Consider the following 18,790-nt stretch of genomic DNA (forward strand, 5'->3'; position numbering starts at 1 on the left):
ACATAATGCGAAAAATATATCTCTTAACAAACGAGAAACAAATCTTGCACAATGATGTGTGTACTTATTTTAGCTGATCGTAACAAACCGATTGGTTGCATCTACACTAGGTACTCAATTAACCAATTATCGTTTGCGCTGAATACGCGGCAATTTTAGGATTGATTGCATTTTAAAAATGCGCATGCGTCAATGAGTCGATACGTTAACCCGCTAAAAAGATTAATTTTAAAATTTACTGCAATCAAAAAACTTATCTTTTGTCGTGACAATTTTATTCATATTAATTATAACTAATATTTACTATTTATATTAATAATAATGTATATATATATTTTCTTAGAATTTAGAATTTCAAAATTTGCACTGATTTGTATCAAATTTATCTCTTTCTATATTGTGTAACATAGTGTAGTACAAGCTGTACAATGTCAAGTACATCTATCATATCTGTAAAATTATCTATAAAAATTTTTAATTAATTATTAATATAAAATTTACATTAATTATTAATCATATAGAACATATTTATCTACATAATATAAAGTTATGCGATAGTTATCTTATTTTCTATTTATTGCATTGTTATTTTATCAATAAAGCATGTATGTACATTATAAAGTGTACATATATGTTATATGTGTATCTTGATGAATTGTTCTTTGTACTCTATAAAATACATATGTCTAATTATGGTATAAAATCTGTACTATATAATCTTGTACTTAAGAATATGCTGAATTTTATAACAGCATCTACAGCTGGCTCGAGTACTATCTCATCTTCAGCAAACCAATCAATGGTATCCGCAGCTTAAAAAGAAAACATAATTAGTTAAACATATATCATGATAAATTGAAAGTTAATGAATAAAAATGGAATATGTCCTTTCAAAGAATAAAAATTATAAATTAATTTCATTTTAACCGAAAATTGATTTTATAGAATTGCACCTGCTCTTTCATTTCTTTTTAAAAAAATCAAAAATTTAATATATAATGATGAAACTCATAGAAGAATATATCATTCATTTCATTTTGAAATAAATATAAAAATTATATAAAACCAACACAATAGTTTTTAGATATCAGAGAATTTTCAATTTTAATAATAGAAAAACAAAAGAAGTATCACATACTTATGTTATTAATTTTAATCGCAGACGGCCGAGAAAATACAGTAACGCGCGTTTTCTTCAAATGCTTGCTCTCTAAACAACCCAGTTTAATCAGTATCTGCAAAAAAATTATTTTCAATGAAAATAAATCTATTACGTTAGATAATAGCATATTAAATTAACAACAATAATGTTAATGATAAAAAATATATATTTTTTAAAAGAATATTATTTATCAAATTTTTTGAATAACTTTATCAAATAGTTGCAAAAGATTTATTTATATCTATATCCAGTATAATTATTATACATAAACTCACTCTATATATATGTAAACAAGACTTCTGAAAACAAATATATAAATAATTAATAACGAACCTCAACTAATTCACGCGTATGAAAGGGTTGTAGGACTGGGATGAATCTACTTTGCACCTTTTCCATGGTAAGTCCGGGATGAAGTAAACAATAATTCATAACTGCACCTAACATTCGATCTAGCACTTTGCGATTCAATACGCCGTCTACGCGAATCCAAGGTTTTATCACCACTTTTATTTCCTCGGTCGTACTAAAAGAAAATGATTCTCATCAGTATTGTTTTTGAAGTTTCTTACATACAAGAATTTTTTCGCTATTTTTGTTCTTAATACATACGTGAAATCTAATTGTTGCGCAGATTTGTACACATCCCTTTGCGGAAGTAAACACGTTCTTTGCTTATGCATTCTTTTTCCATGTGTCTCTTCGCTGTCTTCCTTTTTCTCATCCTCATTACTTAAGCCATTATCCGCTTTCTCGTCTTTCTTTTCCTCGACTTTTTCTACTTTCTTTCCTTGACTATCCGATGATGTTGATGGTATCGCACTATCTAATTGTTGCGCAGATTTGTACACATCTCTTTGCGGAAGTAAACACGTTCTTTGCTTATGCATTCTTTTTCCATGTGTCTCTTCGTTGATCTCGCTGTCTTCCTTTTTCTCATCCTCATTACTTAAGCCATTATCCGCTTTCTCGTCTTTCTTTTCCTCGACTTCTTCTACTTTCTTTCCTTGACTATCCGATAATGTTGATGGTATCGCACTATCTAATTGTTGCGCAGATTTATACACATCCCTTTGCGGAAGTAAACACGTTCTTTGCTTATGCATTCTTTTTCCATGTGTCTCTTCGTTGATCTCGCTGTCTTCCTTTTTCTCATCCTCATTACTTAAGCCATTATCCGCTTTCTCGTCTTTCTTTTCCTCGACTTCTTCTACTTTCTTTCCTTGACTATCCGATGATGTTGATGGTATCGCACTATCTAATTGTTCCACAGATTTGTACACATTCCTTTGCGGAAGTAAACACGTTCTTTGCTTATGCATTCTTTTTCCATGTGTCTCTTCGTTGATTTCGCTGTCTTCCTTTTCCTCATCCTCATTACTTAAGCCAGTATCCGCTTTCTCGTCTTTCTTTTCCTCGACTTCTTTTACTTTCTTTTCTTGACTATCTGATGATGTTGATGGTATTGCACTATCTATTTCTGTATCTTCTTTATTCTGTTTCGCGTTCATTTCAATACTTGTCTTTACTGTCTCTCCCTGCTGCATTTTGGCGTATATGCTATCCTTAAACGGCACTACAGACTCCTGCTCAAGACGATATATTTTGCAGGAATGAATTAGCCAAGAATCCACGTAACGATGATGAATGTAGCGTGGATTGGTAACACCAGAGCGTAAAAATATATGATTTTCCGTTAAAAGCGAAACAGCTTTGTACAAATTCGTTCCTTGCTCATCGAAGAATTTATCCTAGACAAATAAAAAACTAGTAAAATGCAAACTTTTAAATAATAATTAAGTCAGTAAAATAGTTTTAGGAAAAGATTGTTAATTTTAAAGTAAAATAATTAGTACATCAAAATTCAATTACCTGCAATTCCTGTGAACAAACGCCGATTTCTTTCTTCTCTCGAACAAATTCGCACACTGCGTCGACGTATTTCCATTCAACTGGTATTTTTTTCTTCTTCGTCATTATTTCATCCTTATAGTCTGTATAAGAGATACCGCTCTTCGGAAAAATTGCGGTCCTATTCAGTTCATTGAGAAGATCATTTACAGCATCGGTTCTCAGTGGTATGACCTGGCTAGGTATTGAATAATTTTTGAAATTTTCAATTTCGTTTGATGATGCAGATGATGCTGCCAATGATGACGTCTCCAAGCTATAGAACATCTTGAAACTATTAACTACAAAGTATTCATGTGCGTGATGACTGTCGGCTTCTGAAATCCCTTTCATTCCCAACATAGCTATCCTCGTGTATTTCTTCTCAATGTCATTTGTATCATTAAGCTTACTGAAAGGACTAAAGTAGCTTGTTTCGGATGGTACATTCTTGATAATCTCGTTGACACGTCGAGGAACTGTCACGTTGGTCGTTGTGCTCGGCTGCGTCGAAAGAGCTGGCAATTTACAAGTAAAATGACATATTTACAAAGTATTTTAAATTAACTTTAAAATTTTATGAAAAGTCACAGTATGATCTAATGTTACATATAGACTATAAATCTATAAGTTAATTTGTTTAAGTGTGGGAAAAAATTATCAGATTTGTTATAAATAATCGAATTAGAACATTAAATCATATAGAGAGAATAAATCTTTAATTTTTAGCTAATACTTTTCTCTAAGGATAAAAATATGACATACCTTCTTCTCTTACTTGGTTTTTTAATTCTCTCAATGGTTCAAGAGATTCGAGAGTTTTCTCTGAAGATATCTTTCTGATGCTTTCAAGATTCTCGCATAAATTTAATTCTTCGTCTTTTTCTATATCCTCTATATCTGTCGAATTCTCAGAGTTTAATCTTGCTCTTTTCAAAAATGACTCTTCGTAGTCCATAGATTCGTCTTCAATATCGATAAATCTCTTTTTTGAACGATGTACTTTTTTCTCATTTTGCTTATGGACACTAGAATGATTCTTTAAATTCAAATTTCCGATGCTTTCATCGACTGATCCGCTTTCTGTTACAATTAACATTTTATTTTGTTCAAATTCTTCCCCTGGTTTTCTTTCATTACATTCCTCATCCCTACGAGCGATTTTTGCCAGTTTTTCATAATCATCGTTTTCAATTGGTCTTTTCCTTGTTGAAGAATCTTTCGAAGATTCCATTTCAGATTCGAAAAATTCAGCATTTTGAGCGTCAACGTTTCCGTACTTGAAGCGATAGAGCCTCGTCAAAATATCCTGGTATCTTTGCTCAACCCTAAAAGTCTCGTCCTTGCCTTGATATCTTGCGTCCAACGTAATGATCTGTTCTGGCATCTCTATGTCAAAGTCAATTTGGTTGCGTCCTAGCAAGTCATGTATGACAGTGACAATGCCGCAGGAAACTGGCAGAATCTCAGTACCATTCAATATTTCCTCCTGTTGCTGTGAAGGGACATTTTTGTGCTCTGAATACCATTGTAGCAACTTTGCAAAAACATCGTAGGACTTTTTAAACATTTCGTAAGGCCACTTAGTTTGGAGTTTGTGAATGTAATTAATGCTTAGCTGATACTGCGAGCTGCTCGTCGGCATATAATTGCCGAACTTCTTAACAGATGCCAAATGGTGTTTCTTCACTGTTACCATCTGGTCTGATCTGATCTTATTCATCGCCTGTCTTAGTAGAATGTCCGGATATCGTTGATATACCTTTAATGACAAAAATTTATTAACTTAATTTATTAAGTATTGAAAGAAAATTTTTATCTTTTCTTATATAAATGATATAATAAAAAAATATTTTATATTCTTATTGACAATTTCAAAAAATTAAAGCAAAAACATATAAGATTGATACACAAGTTAATTACATATATATATAATATATATGTTATGTAAATAAATTATATCTAAAAATGAGCGATAAATCATACAAAAAGGTGAAAAAAGAAAATAATATTAAAACAAAATAAATTTACCAATTAATATCTATAGATTAAAAAATTAAAAGTTTCTAACAAATCAAATGTTGATTCTCCATTCATCGAACATTTAATCAACAATCTAGTTATAGTTTAATGTCCAAGCTTTACATATATTATGTTTCACAGAGTATCTTTCATATTAATTAGCCATACTTTGAAAAGTTGATAAGCCCAGGTGCGTCTATCTTTTTTGCAACACATAGAACTATGTATGAGAGAATTGATAGTCGCTGCATGAATATCATTTGTACTTCGCACATCCTTTGTAAATCCCTGATTGTGATGCGGCTTTGCTGGATAAATCAACTCGAAAAGAAGATTAAACTCTTGCGCAGTCCTCGGCATCGCCATATGTTTTTTTGGGTTAATCTCCGTGATATCGTAATACTTTTTAATGATATAGCCGACAAGCTCCTTGAAAATCTCCGTGATTCGATTCTTATAGTCCGCTGAACTCACGCATTCATTTTTCAATCTCTCCATCGTGCTACCATATCGTCTGTCGACAAAAAGATCTTGTTTAATCTCCTCAACGCCTAGCGCGATGCTATTCACTGTACGCGGCTGTCTCAGCATATACGTCAATCGGCGTTGACAAGCACAGGAGGTTTTGTTGTCTGAGTTGTAGGAGAATGTGCACAGTACATCTCGCACTGCTATGAAGTCGATGAGCTGCTTGCGCGGATTCGATGATAAATACGTTGCCGCTACCTTACACACTAACAGAATGTTATCCTCGTGCGATTCCCAGTCCGCACGTAACTTGGGCATCCGCTGCAGCGCTTGATAATCGGACTCGTCGTACTTATTACGCCGGGCACTTTTTTTGCGTGGCTCCACTCGTCGTACAATACATTTTTGCTTGGTCGATTGTTGTGACGGCAAAGCCTCGTTTTTCCGCCCGTTAAGGTGATCGTACATTTTTTTCCGCAGTTCGGTCGCGCTGATAGTAGGCAGTGGCGGTCCAGAAATCTTCTTAAGACCATCATATTCCGTATACTTAACCGGCTTTGTTTGAATCTTTGAAAGATGCAGATCTCGTTGACCCGTACCGAATTTTTCATGATTCTTGGAGGCCTGATAACAATAATTAATTTACAATGTAATGATATTTCATATAACGTCAATTATCACAATATAAAAAAACGTTAATTGCGATACGATCTAATATGTATACTGAGGATATTTTAATATCATATAAATCTACAAATCTAAAGTTTAAGAAATTTATCTGTACTAAGTAAAACTAAATGAAAATTTGTGAATAATAATATCCACATTATCTGAGATATCAAATTAATATTAGGAATTATCTTTCATATTAAATGTATGTGTGTGTATATATATATATATATATATATATATATATATATATATATATATATATATATATATATGTAATAAAAATCTAACAAATCAAAAATCTCAAAATATAAAAAATATTTTACTTTATCTTTTTATAGAACAATTATTTTTCACATGACTTCTTCATTTACTTACCTGTCGATTAGTAGAACTAACTGACCCATTCCAACTACGTTTTAAATGTGTGAAAAAAGCTGAATCGATACCAGCCGCTCCTTTACGATCTCCGGGAACCGCACCCGTATCCATTTCCGTAGTCTGCTTTGGAGTACGTGCTACAATCGCTTCTATCATGGCAGTTTTCTTGTTCAGATCCTCAACTAGGATATCCTTACCGGGTATTCTCTCACCAAGAGGTGTATTAACACAAATAGTCCATATATCGTACCAATATTTCTCAACGACCTATGAAGATACCTCAATTGCGTTAATAAATTTCTAAATTTTTATAATAATAGTTACTAATGAATAATACCTGCATGCGGTCGAAAAAGTATTTAGTGACCGGATATATCTTGTCTTCGATCTGATGATAGCTCCGCGCCGAAGAGGTTGTATCCATCAATTCTGTGTATCGATTCAGATAGATGAATACTTGATCTTTATCCTTCAGTCGCTGTGGACCAAACTGCACCAGGCCGAAGTAACACAATCTAGTTACGGTTTCATGGATATTAAATATATATTTCCGCGCATGTAAGAGAGTATTCCGTATTGTAACCTGAATACAAAAAAGAAAGCATTCTTAATATAAACAAATTCATATCATAAAAGCTATTGTCAGAGCATTAACAGAATAGCTTATAATTTTGACTTTGAAAAATCTAATCTTACTTTCAGTTGATTCGCAAAATCACTATCCCGAATCATAATTAATTATCCGGAACCAGATATTAAAATTATTTTTCTTAATTTTTAGTGATACTATAATACGTCCCTAAATTCTCTCTCTCTCTCTCTCTCTCTCTCTCTCTCTCTCTCTCTCTCTCTCTCTTAAACTTACCGGAAGATTCTTGACAAGGTAATGCTTCCTGATCGGATGATTCAAATAGTGCTCCAACTCGGGTATTATGAAGGTGATGTTATGCACCTTAACGAAAATCGACAAAGGCAGCCCCAGTAGAACATCGCACACCAGCGCCCAACCTTCGGGCCATCCGCTATGTTTAGGCAAAGGTGGGACAAACATTTTCCAGCCTACTTCAATGTTGTAAATGGTGCTAAACTCCTGAATGAGATTATCATCAATTTCATAATCATTAGATTTAAGAATTTCTATCTGCTCCTGCTGAGATAACTTTGGTATGCCAGGATGATCATATACTAAATAAAACAGCAAAATGTGCATTGTCTGCATCCTGATAAACTTTGGACTGAGACCATATTGTTTGCCAGCTTTAGTATCAGGCTCGTACTTCACAGAAAATAATGTATTTTTTGATATTGTCTTGCTAAGTTCTTGTAATTGCTCCTTAGAATCTGATGGCTTGTCCACTATATTTTCTTTATTCTTATCTTCTTTATCCTGCCTATCCGCTTTTTTCGCTTTCTGAGATGATATTAAACAAAACTTGACCTTCGCTTGCTCGACGGCCGATTTAATTACGGTGTGATCAGTATCGATATTTGGATCGCAAATAAACATCATGTTTCTTTCGGTTCTTCCGTTCGCGCTCAAAGTTAACTTGATATTCTTTACCAAGTTATCCTTGGCGAGTTTTTGCAATAATCTTATGAGAGATTTCTTGTCGATTTTAACATCATAACCTTCTTTATCCTCTTCCTCGCAAATCATTTTCGTGAGTTTCGATATATCATCGATCACTTGGTGCTCCTTCACTGCCTCGATGATCATGTTAGCGCGCCTCAGCAATCTGAACACAATGATAAAAAATATTTAATAAATAATATGAAAAAATATAGTAAAGAAATCTAAAAAATAATATTTTTAAAAAATTATAAAAGAAACAAATATCCAAAAAAGTATTTGTACATAGAGATAAATTGTACACTATTAAAAAAATATAACTAAATTTATATTTGATAAAAATGAGATATTAAATTTCTACATACCTGTATGTAATATTAGATGTATTTTTTTCACTGTTTTGTACAGCTTCCATGAAACCAAAAACTTCATTAACTCCTTTCTCTGTATGAACAGGTTTTTGTGCTGTCAGATTCGTCTTTATGCTATTATAAAACGATGTAGCCTTGGCATTCGCAATTTGCTGCATAGATGAAATATTAGGTTTCACTTTTTGTTTTTTCACATTAATATTAGAATTCTTCATCTTTACTAATAAGGACTGCGATGTGCGCTTATATTTAGATTTATATTTTGATATTGACAATTGGTACTTGTGCATAATTCTGTTAATGGTATAATTTTTCAATTCTATGTTTTTTTTAATACAATCTATATCTTTATTTTTCTCTTCACTTTCATTAACAATCGGTGCATCAACATTGGTTTGATTCACTTGATGATCTGATTTTTGACTTGTCTGATCATCTTTATCATCATTGTTTATTGTCTGATCATCTTTATCATCATTGTTTATGGAAGACTTTTCATCTTCCACTTGCAAGGTCGCTTTGTTTTTGAAATCACTGTCACTGGTGATCCTCTTAGTCAGTTCCTTAATCTTGTGTATCTCCTTATTAAATTGCTTACTCATCTTGCTGCCTTTCTCAAATTTCTTTGACACATATTTTGTAATTCTTTGTCGACCCATGTCGTTCATGTACTTTGCAATAATTCCCATCTTTACCATATTTCTTAAAAATGTTCTAGATTGTAATTTAGTGAGACCCATCTCTTTTCCCAAATAAGCTAAAAAAGAGATGTTTTATTCAAATTTTTAATTTTCAATCACTTATAATTAAAAGTTATTTCTGTCTTGATAAGAAAATAATTGTTCTTAATTCACTCCATAGTATTTATAATTCACAAAATGCATGTATTTTAAAAAAGCTTCTTAATTTTGTAAAGGTAAAATGACTTTTAGAGAAAACATATGATACATATATATAAATATATAGATTTCAAATTAATGCTTTGGACAGTAAGATTCTAAGATAATTACAATGATTTAAACTTTACCTTGAGATACACCTTCTAGTTGACTCGCTTCGATAATAGCATTTGCTTGCTTCAAGTAAGGAACATTGACTTTATGATTGGAAACATCCATATCAATGACATCTTCATCATCGTCTTTCTCATACTTGTTCCATGTTATATCCACAATATCGATATCTGGATATAATAGTTGTACCACTCTAATCTTTTTCTCTTTTGAAGGATCCTGTTTTTGTCGCCATTCGTTAGGCTCCGCGTTAGGATACAAAGTTCTATATGGCACACAAATGTCCGTCTTCGCAATTTTTTGAAAAAAAGAATTTCTAAACAACTTTTTGATAGAATTTTCAATTCCAAGTTTCCTCTTAATCTCGTCATACTCAGCTACACCATTTTCTTTGGATCTTAAAATATCAAGTACCTGTTCCGCCAAGTAAATCATTTTTGGTTTTCGTTCTACGTAAAAACGTGGTAGATGCAAGAGGCTACTACTACCAGTATGGCTGGAAGTTTTCTGATGGTGAATTTGCTTTGTAATTAATTTGTGATGTAGCAGAAATTTTCGATGATAGAACAAAGTTTTTGGATCCTCTTTGAGTGCTGCTAAACTAAGCTTGCCTTGAGTAACTTCACCATGATAACGAGCTCTTCCTACTCTTTCTAAAAAGCAATAATGCATGATTGTCAGTTCCAATGTTGGACTCACATCGACACTTATCAAAGCCCGTGTCCTGATCAATTGAGATGCTACAATCACCAAACTTAATCCATATTTTTCTGTTACTTCATCTAGATCTGCATTCTTCACATTATTTTTGATATCCTTTCTTGTATAATATGTAGAACAAGATCCTCTCACACCTGCCTTAGGATCTTGAATAGGACAGTGGGGATAAATATCTGGTGGAACATTTGGCTAAAAAAATATATAGAAAAATAAAAAATCTAAGGAAAATTTTTTTAGAATTTGTTTAAATTATAAACTAACAATTGAGGGAAATTTTAAAATACAATTTGACTTAAAAATCTATTTTTAATTTATTTTTAATTTTTAGACAACTAGATCTAAAAAAAACAACTTTTTTCAATAAATCTCTTATCAATCACTTAAAATTATATTTAAATGACTTAGTAATATGTCTATAAAATATATGAATACTTAAAATCTCTTTAATAAAGCTCAATTTAATTATAATAGTGCCTTGTCAAAAAATGATTAAGCTTAAACATAATGTTTATTGAAATCGTCTTTTTTATTAAATACTATTAGTGATCTTAATTAATTTGATTTAAAAGTAAACTTTTTAACATTAAAAACTTATAAATTTAAAACTTATAGAACTGTAAACTGTTCTCTAAAAACACTATATATATAAACATAATAAATTAATTTAACATACTCACTGGCTCAAGTATAATACCTAGGCAAGGATCTACAAATTCATAACGATCAAATATCACCAGTGGTTCTCTTGGTGTCTCCAATTCGTAAAATGAAAAGTCTTTCACCTTTTTAATGATTGACCATACTTGTTCCATAAAAGGTTTAGATAGTGGCAATGGATCATGAAATCTGTTTGCTAATCTTATCCATAATGCTAAAGAGAAAACACAAAAACATATAGACTACTGGAATTATCCCTAATTTAGAGAAAAAATTAAGATACAATAGAAGAAAGAGAATATTTAAATATCAAAACTAAATAAATATTATGTAAATCAATAAGATATATTCCAAAAAATAACTGAGGCTTCATAACTAAGATTGCATCAACATTATTTTGAATTTAAGTGAGACTTAAATATGTATATATCTTTATTTTTCTTTCTAAATAAATAAAGACAGACACATATTTATATATTAAGTCTCGCTTAAAGTCAAAATAATAATTATGGTACAATCAGGTCTAAATAATATATATATAATTATTCTCTCTGTATAAGAAAAATATATTACTTTACAGAAATATTTTAATTATTATAAAACATTTTATTATAAAATATTTTTTACATATAATTATAAAAACTTTTTACGATAGAAAGTAATGAGATTGAATAATTGTTAACCTTGTAAAGTAATGCCATCTAATCCTTCCAAGGCAACCTCATCGATGATTGACTCCATTAAATTAAACGAGGTCATCTTTACATAGGATCTACAAATTTTCTTCTTGAAAAGTTTAATATGTTCGGCACAAGGCTGCTCGTTTTGTTTGTATTTTCAACGTATGCAAGAAGCCATGTTGAAAGTCTATATGTCAAAGAGCAATCGATTGGTTCTTACCTTTAGATCCAGCCAATTAATTTCCAGTATTGCAGGACGACAATTCAACGATTGGCTCTGCTGAATCTATTATTTTTTTTTTGTTCCAACCTAAATTATCGTAAGCACGTCAAGCACGTTACACGATCTGAAGATACAGCTGATATAATTTTTTGGTTTCTTATAAAATTTATCATATCAATGAAGTGATTGCCTCACACAATAGCGTTTTTGTGTCGTTATTAAGTATTAAATATTACAGATTTATGTGTGTGATATATATGAACGCGAATACTCAACAATGACGAACAGCTGGCGAGACATGAACGGGCCAGTAAACTCAATGGTAAGTGACACATATGCAACTTTATAAATATTTCCACATATACACATATATGTCATAATGAAAATTTAAAATATCCTTTTAAAACAATTTATTTTTAAAAGTATTTTCATAAATCGCAAGCATTTTTAAAATCGAATAACTTTTTGAAGAACATTTACATTATTAGATGAAAACATGTTATTGCACTTCTTTAGTATTATTCATTGATGAATTGAATTTTTTTAGATATGTCTCGCTTATTCTGTTACAGGATCTAGAACATAACGAATTTTTGAAACGCATAAGGAAATCATTGTACTATTCTAAATTACCAAAAATTAATTGCCTGAGTTTACCAGTTACTGGTTAGTATAATATTGAATTGTAAAAACTCATTATAATCTATTAGTCATGACCTATTAGTCACACATGATTTCTATATATCTGTATTTTATTTTGTTGTACAATATTTGTTTTGCAATATTATGCATAAAAATAAACTTATTAATTTAAAAAAGTAAAAATGAATTTTTATGTTCTTAGAATTGGCAGCCGAGATTTTTACAGAAGCAAAGAGTGGTCATACGTTAGAAAAACTTGATGTGGAGGAAGCAAGCAGAATATCTAGAAATGCCTGTGTTTCTCCTTGCTCGCTTGTACTAGCTCTATTATATATTGAGAGACTAAAGAATTGTAATCCAGAGTATCTTCAGCAAGTAGCACCATCTGAGCTATTCTTAGTTTCTTTGGTGATTATTTTGTCATCGTTACAACTATTATTGCAATTATAGCTAGATTTTAAAAATAATTGGCATAGTTACAATATTATATAAATGGCTTTTTACCAAAATTATTAGATGGTAGCCAGTAAATTTTTGCATGATGATGGTGAAGAAGATGAAGTTTTTAACAAGGAATGGGCAAATTCAGGACAAGTGACTATATCTCGGATGAATAAACTGGAAAAAGATTTTCTGGCTGCAATTGTAAGCACATCATTTTATACATATGTCGTTTTCAGACTATGATATATTATTACAAAATTATAGCTAAAATTATAAATATTGAAATTCGTAAAAAATCTTGAATGATATTTTATAAAATTAATTATAATTAAATTTTGTTTTAATTATGACTTGACATTTGATATTTCTTTAATTTAATTGTTTCTAATTTATAATTGTTTTTATGTGATAAAATTGATTTGTATTAAAGTGTTTTATAATTAAATAAGTTTTTTAAAACTATATGTTAAAGAACAAAAATCAACAAATATTATTCATAATCAAACCAACTTAATAAAAAATTGTCTACCATAATCGTAACTATAATTGAAATAGTTACTAAGAGAATATTCCATTTTTCATATAACAGGATTGGACAGTATTAGTGCAGCATCAAGACTTTTGGGAAAAATTTCAACGATTAGAAAAAGATGTAGCATATCGAGAAGTACAAAAACGTGGATGGTGCTCATATACAGAGTTAAATTGTCTGCTAAATTCTGTTCAGTTGATTGCAATTGCACAAACCCTGATAAACGTCTCTTCAATCTGCTTGGCGACCTATGCCGCTGGTTTAATAACTCTCGTGGGATCTACTCTGATTGGCCATTTCATTGTACAAAGTTGTTTGCCCGGAACGTCACTAAGTCCGAAACAATCTGCGAATCTGCAAACGAATTTCATGTCGACCGATTTAATTGATGTATCTATAAATACACAATCCCAAGAAATTAGGAACGACAATCTTTCGATATCTAGTTCGTTGATCCAGGACGAGAATGTTGATTATTTTATAAAAACCGATAATGATGATGACATAACTGGTTGGCAGTGGTGGCTCAATTCCATGATGACTTGGCTGCCTGAGTATTGCATCTTAGAGAATGATGTCCAGTTTACGAATTCCACTAAGAAATTGTACATTACTAACGCCAAATTTTCATTTAATTCAACGCAAGCTATGAAGATAAGGAAGATGGAACAGATAGACAAAATGAAAAATTTTGCACCAGAAGACTATCGTCGTAATGTGAATTGGAAGGAAGCATTAGGAAACATTATAGTCTCGATCAAATTGATAGTTGGAAACGGTCGGGTCAATTCTATTATGAAAGTCGTTCAATCATCGATGTTTTTAAATATTTACTATTAGCTTCCTGATAACGCTTTGTCCATTAAACAGTCTCTTTCACAAAACATAGATATATCTATTTTTTGTACTAACTTTTTGTAATGTAACGTTCGATACTAACAAATGTGTTTTTCCAAATAAATATTCCAAATAAATATTACATACTACAAGAGAGAACATTGTGTGTGTATTTCTATTGTGACATCAAATATTATATGGTTCATTTGATATTACATCAAATAAATGTACGAATGAATGAACAAAAATGTGTGTAATCAACATTCTTTTAGAAGCTATTAAACTATTTCCTTTTTTTTTAATTTCATTCCTATAAAATAATAGAAATGAATGTTTCTTTCTTACTTGTTTTTTTTACTTAATAGATTTACTTAATACTGGATTAGAATGTCAATAAAATACCATATGTGAAAAATAAAAAATCTATTGTTTTAGTAGTTAAAAAAGACAAATTATTATATTACACGCTTTTTTTACGAACTTTGTGTTCTCTATATAATCTATCTATTAACATCCTATATATTTATATATTAAATGTATTTGTTGGGACAAATTGTGTTATTGCGTCAATTAAACTTTAAAATTATAGAAGTCTATAGGCCTTTTTAAAACAAAGTGCTTAAGTGAGATGTTTACGGTCCCATGTGTTAATTAACTTAATCTTCGTTTCTCAGTCGTTTTTCAAGTAATTCAGCTACTCCGGAAAAGCGCGGCCATCGGTATAGGCGTCATACCAAGGAGACATCCAATCGTAACTCCAACGACTCGGCCCTGTATTAAATGGAAAAATTGCAGTTACGTTATAAATAATTTCGTAAAAAAATATATAAAAATTTGTTAAATTTCTTTCGAATTCTTTCGAAATTTCTTTGTACAAGAATAATTATAATGTCTCAATATCTCATTCTACTGTAACTATTTTTCTTAAAATTTATAATGTAAACTTTTAAAATAGTATACATACTATAGAAACAAGTTCCTTGGGAAATATATGGCTATATAGAATTTATTTTGTATGTGTATGTTTGTGTATATGTGTTGTGAATTATTTTATATAATTACTTTGTATTTTTTTATATGTACTTATACACACACAGATGTGTGTGTATATATAACATTTATAATTATATTAAAAAATTAGTTTTTCTCTGATTTCTCAATTTTACAATATTGTACTTTTCCACACACACACACACATATATATATATATATATATATATATATATATATATTAATATTATAATTTCAATAAATAATATATAAAATAAATTTTTATATATCGCTATACCAGACAATAATAATTTAATAACATATGACGAAGAAATCATACCAAGTTTGCAGCTATCCGTGTCCTGGGTAGATTCAGTTGTGCTAATGTCAATTTGGGCGCTTTAAAACCGACTTTCTGGACGAACATCTCAACGTAATGCACCGATCCTATTCCAATAATATCGGACACCGTGTTGCCCAACGCGGCCGCTGCCATAGTCGAGATTGGAAACCTTGCATTCAACATCAGCTCGATTTGATCACCCTGAAACATTGATCTTAAAAGTCGGCACGCAATAAACCAATGAAAATCTATGAGATACATACAGCAACAATCATGATGAAGTTGTCAAGAAAACCAAATCCAACGAATGGAATTGCGTTCGCAATTGCGACTGCAAAAATACAATGATTGTCTGAGATTTATAGCTTTAATTGTATTTTTAATTATCTATGAAAGAAATCTAAATTATTATAGATATGCAGATATTACATATAAATATTTTTAAAAAAAGTCTTATTTTAAGATCCTTTTGCTTCAAATGCAAAATATATGTATGTAATATTATAGATATTACATACATATATTTTGTATTTGAAGCAAAAAGTTCTTAAAATAAGACTTTTTAAAATGTAAAATCTCATTAATTATTTTGTTTCAAAATTTGTGTCCTTAAAGTAACATTAAAATAATTGTATAATAGGCTTCTTTCAATATCAGATATTAAAACTTATTTCAAAGATTCTGACATTTGTGTTCAATTGTAATTTTAAAAATACATAAATTATCAAATATATATCTAGATACAAAAACAATACAGCTTCTGAATAATATAATCATTGTGTCATCATATACATAATAACTAACATGCAATCTTTATAAATAGGACAATATTATTTATATATTATTATAACATATGTCATGCATGAGAGCAAGCAAGAGACAAGTAAGAGACAAACGCAACTTGTTGTTTGCTTGCAAACATAATTAAACACCTGTGACATAGAAAATAATTATAATTCATACCTAACATCAGATCTTTTGTAGTTGGTTCTGGAACGTTTTCAACTGCAATGAGAAAAAATACAATATAAATCTAAAATTGTTAGAACTAGAAATTTATATACTAGAAATTAGACTAGAAATTTATATATGTTTAATAAAACTAGCAAGCATCAAATACTACAAGGCAAATGTATTCTACTCTTCACATACAAAAATTGTATACTTGAAGTGATATATTTTTTGGTGAAAATATTTCAAATAAAAAAGGAAATTTTCTTAAGAAATTTTCTTAAGAAATAGAAAGAGAAAACTGTTGAACAATTATTTCTAATGAGGATTATTATAGGGAAAATGAATATAGAAACAAGGAAAGGATTTCACAACTACAGAATATTCTTATACTTTTCTAAACATATATATAATTATTTTAGCATAATAGAGGTACAAGTGCATAATGTGGGATAATTTTAAAATAATTTGAGCAAACTTTAAGGTCCATATTCTGAATCCTCTTTTATCGATAAAAGTGCCTCTAAAAGTGGCTTATAAGCCTTCTGATTGGCTATAAGCCACTTTTAGAGGCACTTTTATCGATAAAAGAGGATTCAGAATATGGACCTAAGACTAGAAATTTTATGATACTGAGAAATAAAATGTGTAAGAGAAAAAATTTAATATAAACTAATTTCCACAGTAGGAAAACTGTTTAAAAAAAAGATCAGAAGAAAGTGTTCAAAGTATTACCTAACTGTGATACTGTGGTTGACCGTGAAACATCCGAAAAGTGTTAGAATAGAAGTAAGCAAGAGGTTAGTGTAATTAGAAAAAGAGAAAGAGAAGAAAGGAGAATGAGAGAACGAGGAAAGTTCAACTTACAGAATAACATCCATGGAGATCGCATTGCAGGAAAAAGATTCCATTATATCCAAAGATAAATAACAGTCGAGGATGTTAATTTTATTTTGCGACATCTATAGATGATAAATCTAAGTTAATGTTTGTAACATTTTATGAAAGTAGCAAGGACTTTGGTACACTGCATCAAAGATATTCATATAAAACTGCACTTCCTTCCTCTTCAATAGTCTTGACAAATGAAGTATGTATGATTTGAACAATAAATAAGAATAGTCTTACCATACTTGCGATTTAACCAGTCATCTGGCATAGGGCAGTAGGTTCCTGTAGGATCCACCTCCCCTAATGATGGTATTTTGCTAGGTCTGCCGAGCTTGCTGCTCCATCGAAAAGTTGCCAATTGACCTACAAAGAACAAAAACTTTATTATAAAACATATAAATAAAAAATCAAGTTTTTTTGAATTATAATATATGTGTATATTGTTATAAAAAATATAAATTAAAAAGAGAAATTTTCTATTAAATCTTGATTTTCAAAAATAACATATTAGTAAATATTAATAAAATAATATTGTTATAACAATCACATTTATTTTTGCAATATAAATTTCTTACGGTCTCTATAAAGTAAACAATATGCTTACCTTCATAGCCAGCTTTCTCTTCCTTCGATTTGCATTCATTCAATGCCGCCAAAAACAGCTTACGTTCTTCCGAAGTCATCTTCGAAGTTAGTTCCTTTGCTTGTTGCTCCGTCGAAGCTTGAATGGTTTCAGAAGAAATTGGAGTTTTCATGGAAGAGAACTTTTTACTCAGAACATCGACGATGTATGATGACGTGGGACAACATCGCGACAATGCATTATTCGTTAATGTTTTGTTGCGATTGTTAGAATAATGCGATTGTTTAATATTGAATTGTGCGATGTCCCTCGAAACAAATCCTCGCCAACTAAAAGCTGTCATCGATACGCACATCTTGTCAAAATTCGAAAATTCCGACGCCTTAAAGACGGTTTAATCGCCGAATTGTTGGAGTAGCACGTTATCTTGAGAAGAAAGCCTCTTGAAAATTATCTCGAAGAAAGAGACGAGCGCGAAAAAGGCTCAACAACTCAATGACATCGGAGGGAGCCTTCGAGACGGTGACGTCAAACAACGTCAAACGCAAAATTCGAACCACGCGTAGTAAGAATAGAAAGGACAAATCTTTGCGCATGTGCGTAAAGATTTGTCCCTTCTATTATTATAAATAATTTTATTATTATGAATATATAATTGACACGTGAGAGACTGTGACACACAATCTCATCTTTAAATATAACGCAGGTGTTTCAGAGAGAGCACATACATTTTTTCAAATTGATCCTATTT

The 18,790-nt window shown here is 30.6% G+C and overlaps 3 protein-coding genes across 3 annotated transcripts; 1 reads left to right on the forward strand and 2 right to left on the reverse strand.

The window, feature by feature from the left end:
* Nucleotides 1-556: 556 nt before the first annotated feature.
* Nucleotides 557-12,139, reverse strand: LOC145970706 (general transcription factor 3C polypeptide 1). Its single transcript, XM_083097587.1, has 15 exons — nt 11,824-12,139; nt 11,607-11,695; nt 10,944-11,137; nt 9,561-10,455; nt 8,528-9,290; nt 7,458-8,328; nt 6,930-7,175; nt 6,590-6,859; nt 5,243-6,166; nt 3,818-4,814; nt 3,035-3,570; nt 1,775-2,913; nt 1,496-1,688; nt 1,139-1,235; nt 557-812 (listed from the first exon to the last, which is right to left on the reverse strand). Exons 2-15 carry the CDS (start codon nt 11,680-11,682, stop codon nt 691-693), a joined length of 7,323 nt encoding a protein of 2,440 aa, XP_082953713.1. The 5' UTR covers nt 11,683-11,695; nt 11,824-12,139; the 3' UTR covers nt 557-690.
* On the forward strand, nt 11,896-15,196 carry LOC145970709 (protein CNPPD1). Its single transcript, XM_083097593.1, has 5 exons — nt 11,896-12,148; nt 12,399-12,492; nt 12,671-12,876; nt 12,985-13,113; nt 13,502-15,196. The coding sequence occupies exons 1-5, from the start codon at nt 12,104-12,106 to the stop codon at nt 14,282-14,284; spliced, it is 1,257 nt and encodes a 418-aa protein (XP_082953719.1). The 5' UTR covers nt 11,896-12,103; the 3' UTR covers nt 14,285-15,196.
* On the reverse strand, nt 14,260-18,647 carry LOC145970711 (uncharacterized). Its single transcript, XM_083097606.1, has 6 exons — nt 18,061-18,647; nt 17,694-17,819; nt 16,578-16,619; nt 15,878-15,945; nt 15,612-15,815; nt 14,260-15,052 (listed from the first exon to the last, which is right to left on the reverse strand). The coding sequence occupies exons 1-6, from the start codon at nt 18,392-18,394 to the stop codon at nt 14,972-14,974; spliced, it is 855 nt and encodes a 284-aa protein (XP_082953732.1). The 5' UTR covers nt 18,395-18,647; the 3' UTR covers nt 14,260-14,971.
* Nucleotides 18,648-18,790: the final 143 nt, after the last annotated feature.

This window comes from Camponotus vicinus, unplaced genomic scaffold (assembly GCF_025532165.1).
Source record: "Camponotus vicinus isolate PSW18456_S1 unplaced genomic scaffold, iyCamVici1.0 SCAF_4, whole genome shotgun sequence".
In the NCBI taxonomy this organism is placed as follows: Eukaryota; Metazoa; Arthropoda; class Insecta; order Hymenoptera; family Formicidae; genus Camponotus; species Camponotus vicinus.

Excerpts from the sequence above, each read along its gene's own strand:
- LOC145970706 (XM_083097587.1), bottom strand. The coding sequence starts at position 11,682 with ATGACCTCGTTTAATTTAATGGAGTCAATCATCGATGAGGTTGCCTTG. Across the intron at positions 9,291-9,560 it reads ACTAGAAGGTGTATCTCAAG|CTTATTTGGGAAAAGAGATG; the intron begins GTAAAGTTTAAA and ends TCTCTTTTTTAG. Across the intron at positions 3,571-3,817 it reads AAACCAAGTAAGAGAAGAAG|CTCTTTCGACGCAGCCGAGC; the intron begins GTATGTCATATT and ends GTAAATTGCCAG.
- LOC145970711 (XM_083097606.1), bottom strand. The coding sequence starts at position 18,394 with ATGTGCGTATCGATGACAGCTTTTAGTTGGCGAGGATTTGTTTCGAGG. Across the intron at positions 16,620-17,693 it reads CTGGTTAAATCGCAAGTATG|TTGAAAACGTTCCAGAACCA; the intron begins GTAAGACTATTC and ends TTCTCATTGCAG. Across the intron at positions 15,816-15,877 it reads ACTTCATCATGATTGTTGCT|GGTGATCAAATCGAGCTGAT; the intron begins GTATGTATCTCA and ends TCAATGTTTCAG.
- LOC145970709 (XM_083097593.1), top strand. The coding sequence starts at position 12,104 with ATGACGAACAGCTGGCGAGACATGAACGGGCCAGTAAACTCAATG. Across the intron at positions 12,493-12,670 it reads CCTGAGTTTACCAGTTACTG|AATTGGCAGCCGAGATTTTT; the intron begins GTTAGTATAATA and ends TTATGTTCTTAG. Across the intron at positions 13,114-13,501 it reads AAGATTTTCTGGCTGCAATT|GATTGGACAGTATTAGTGCA; the intron begins GTAAGCACATCA and ends TTCATATAACAG.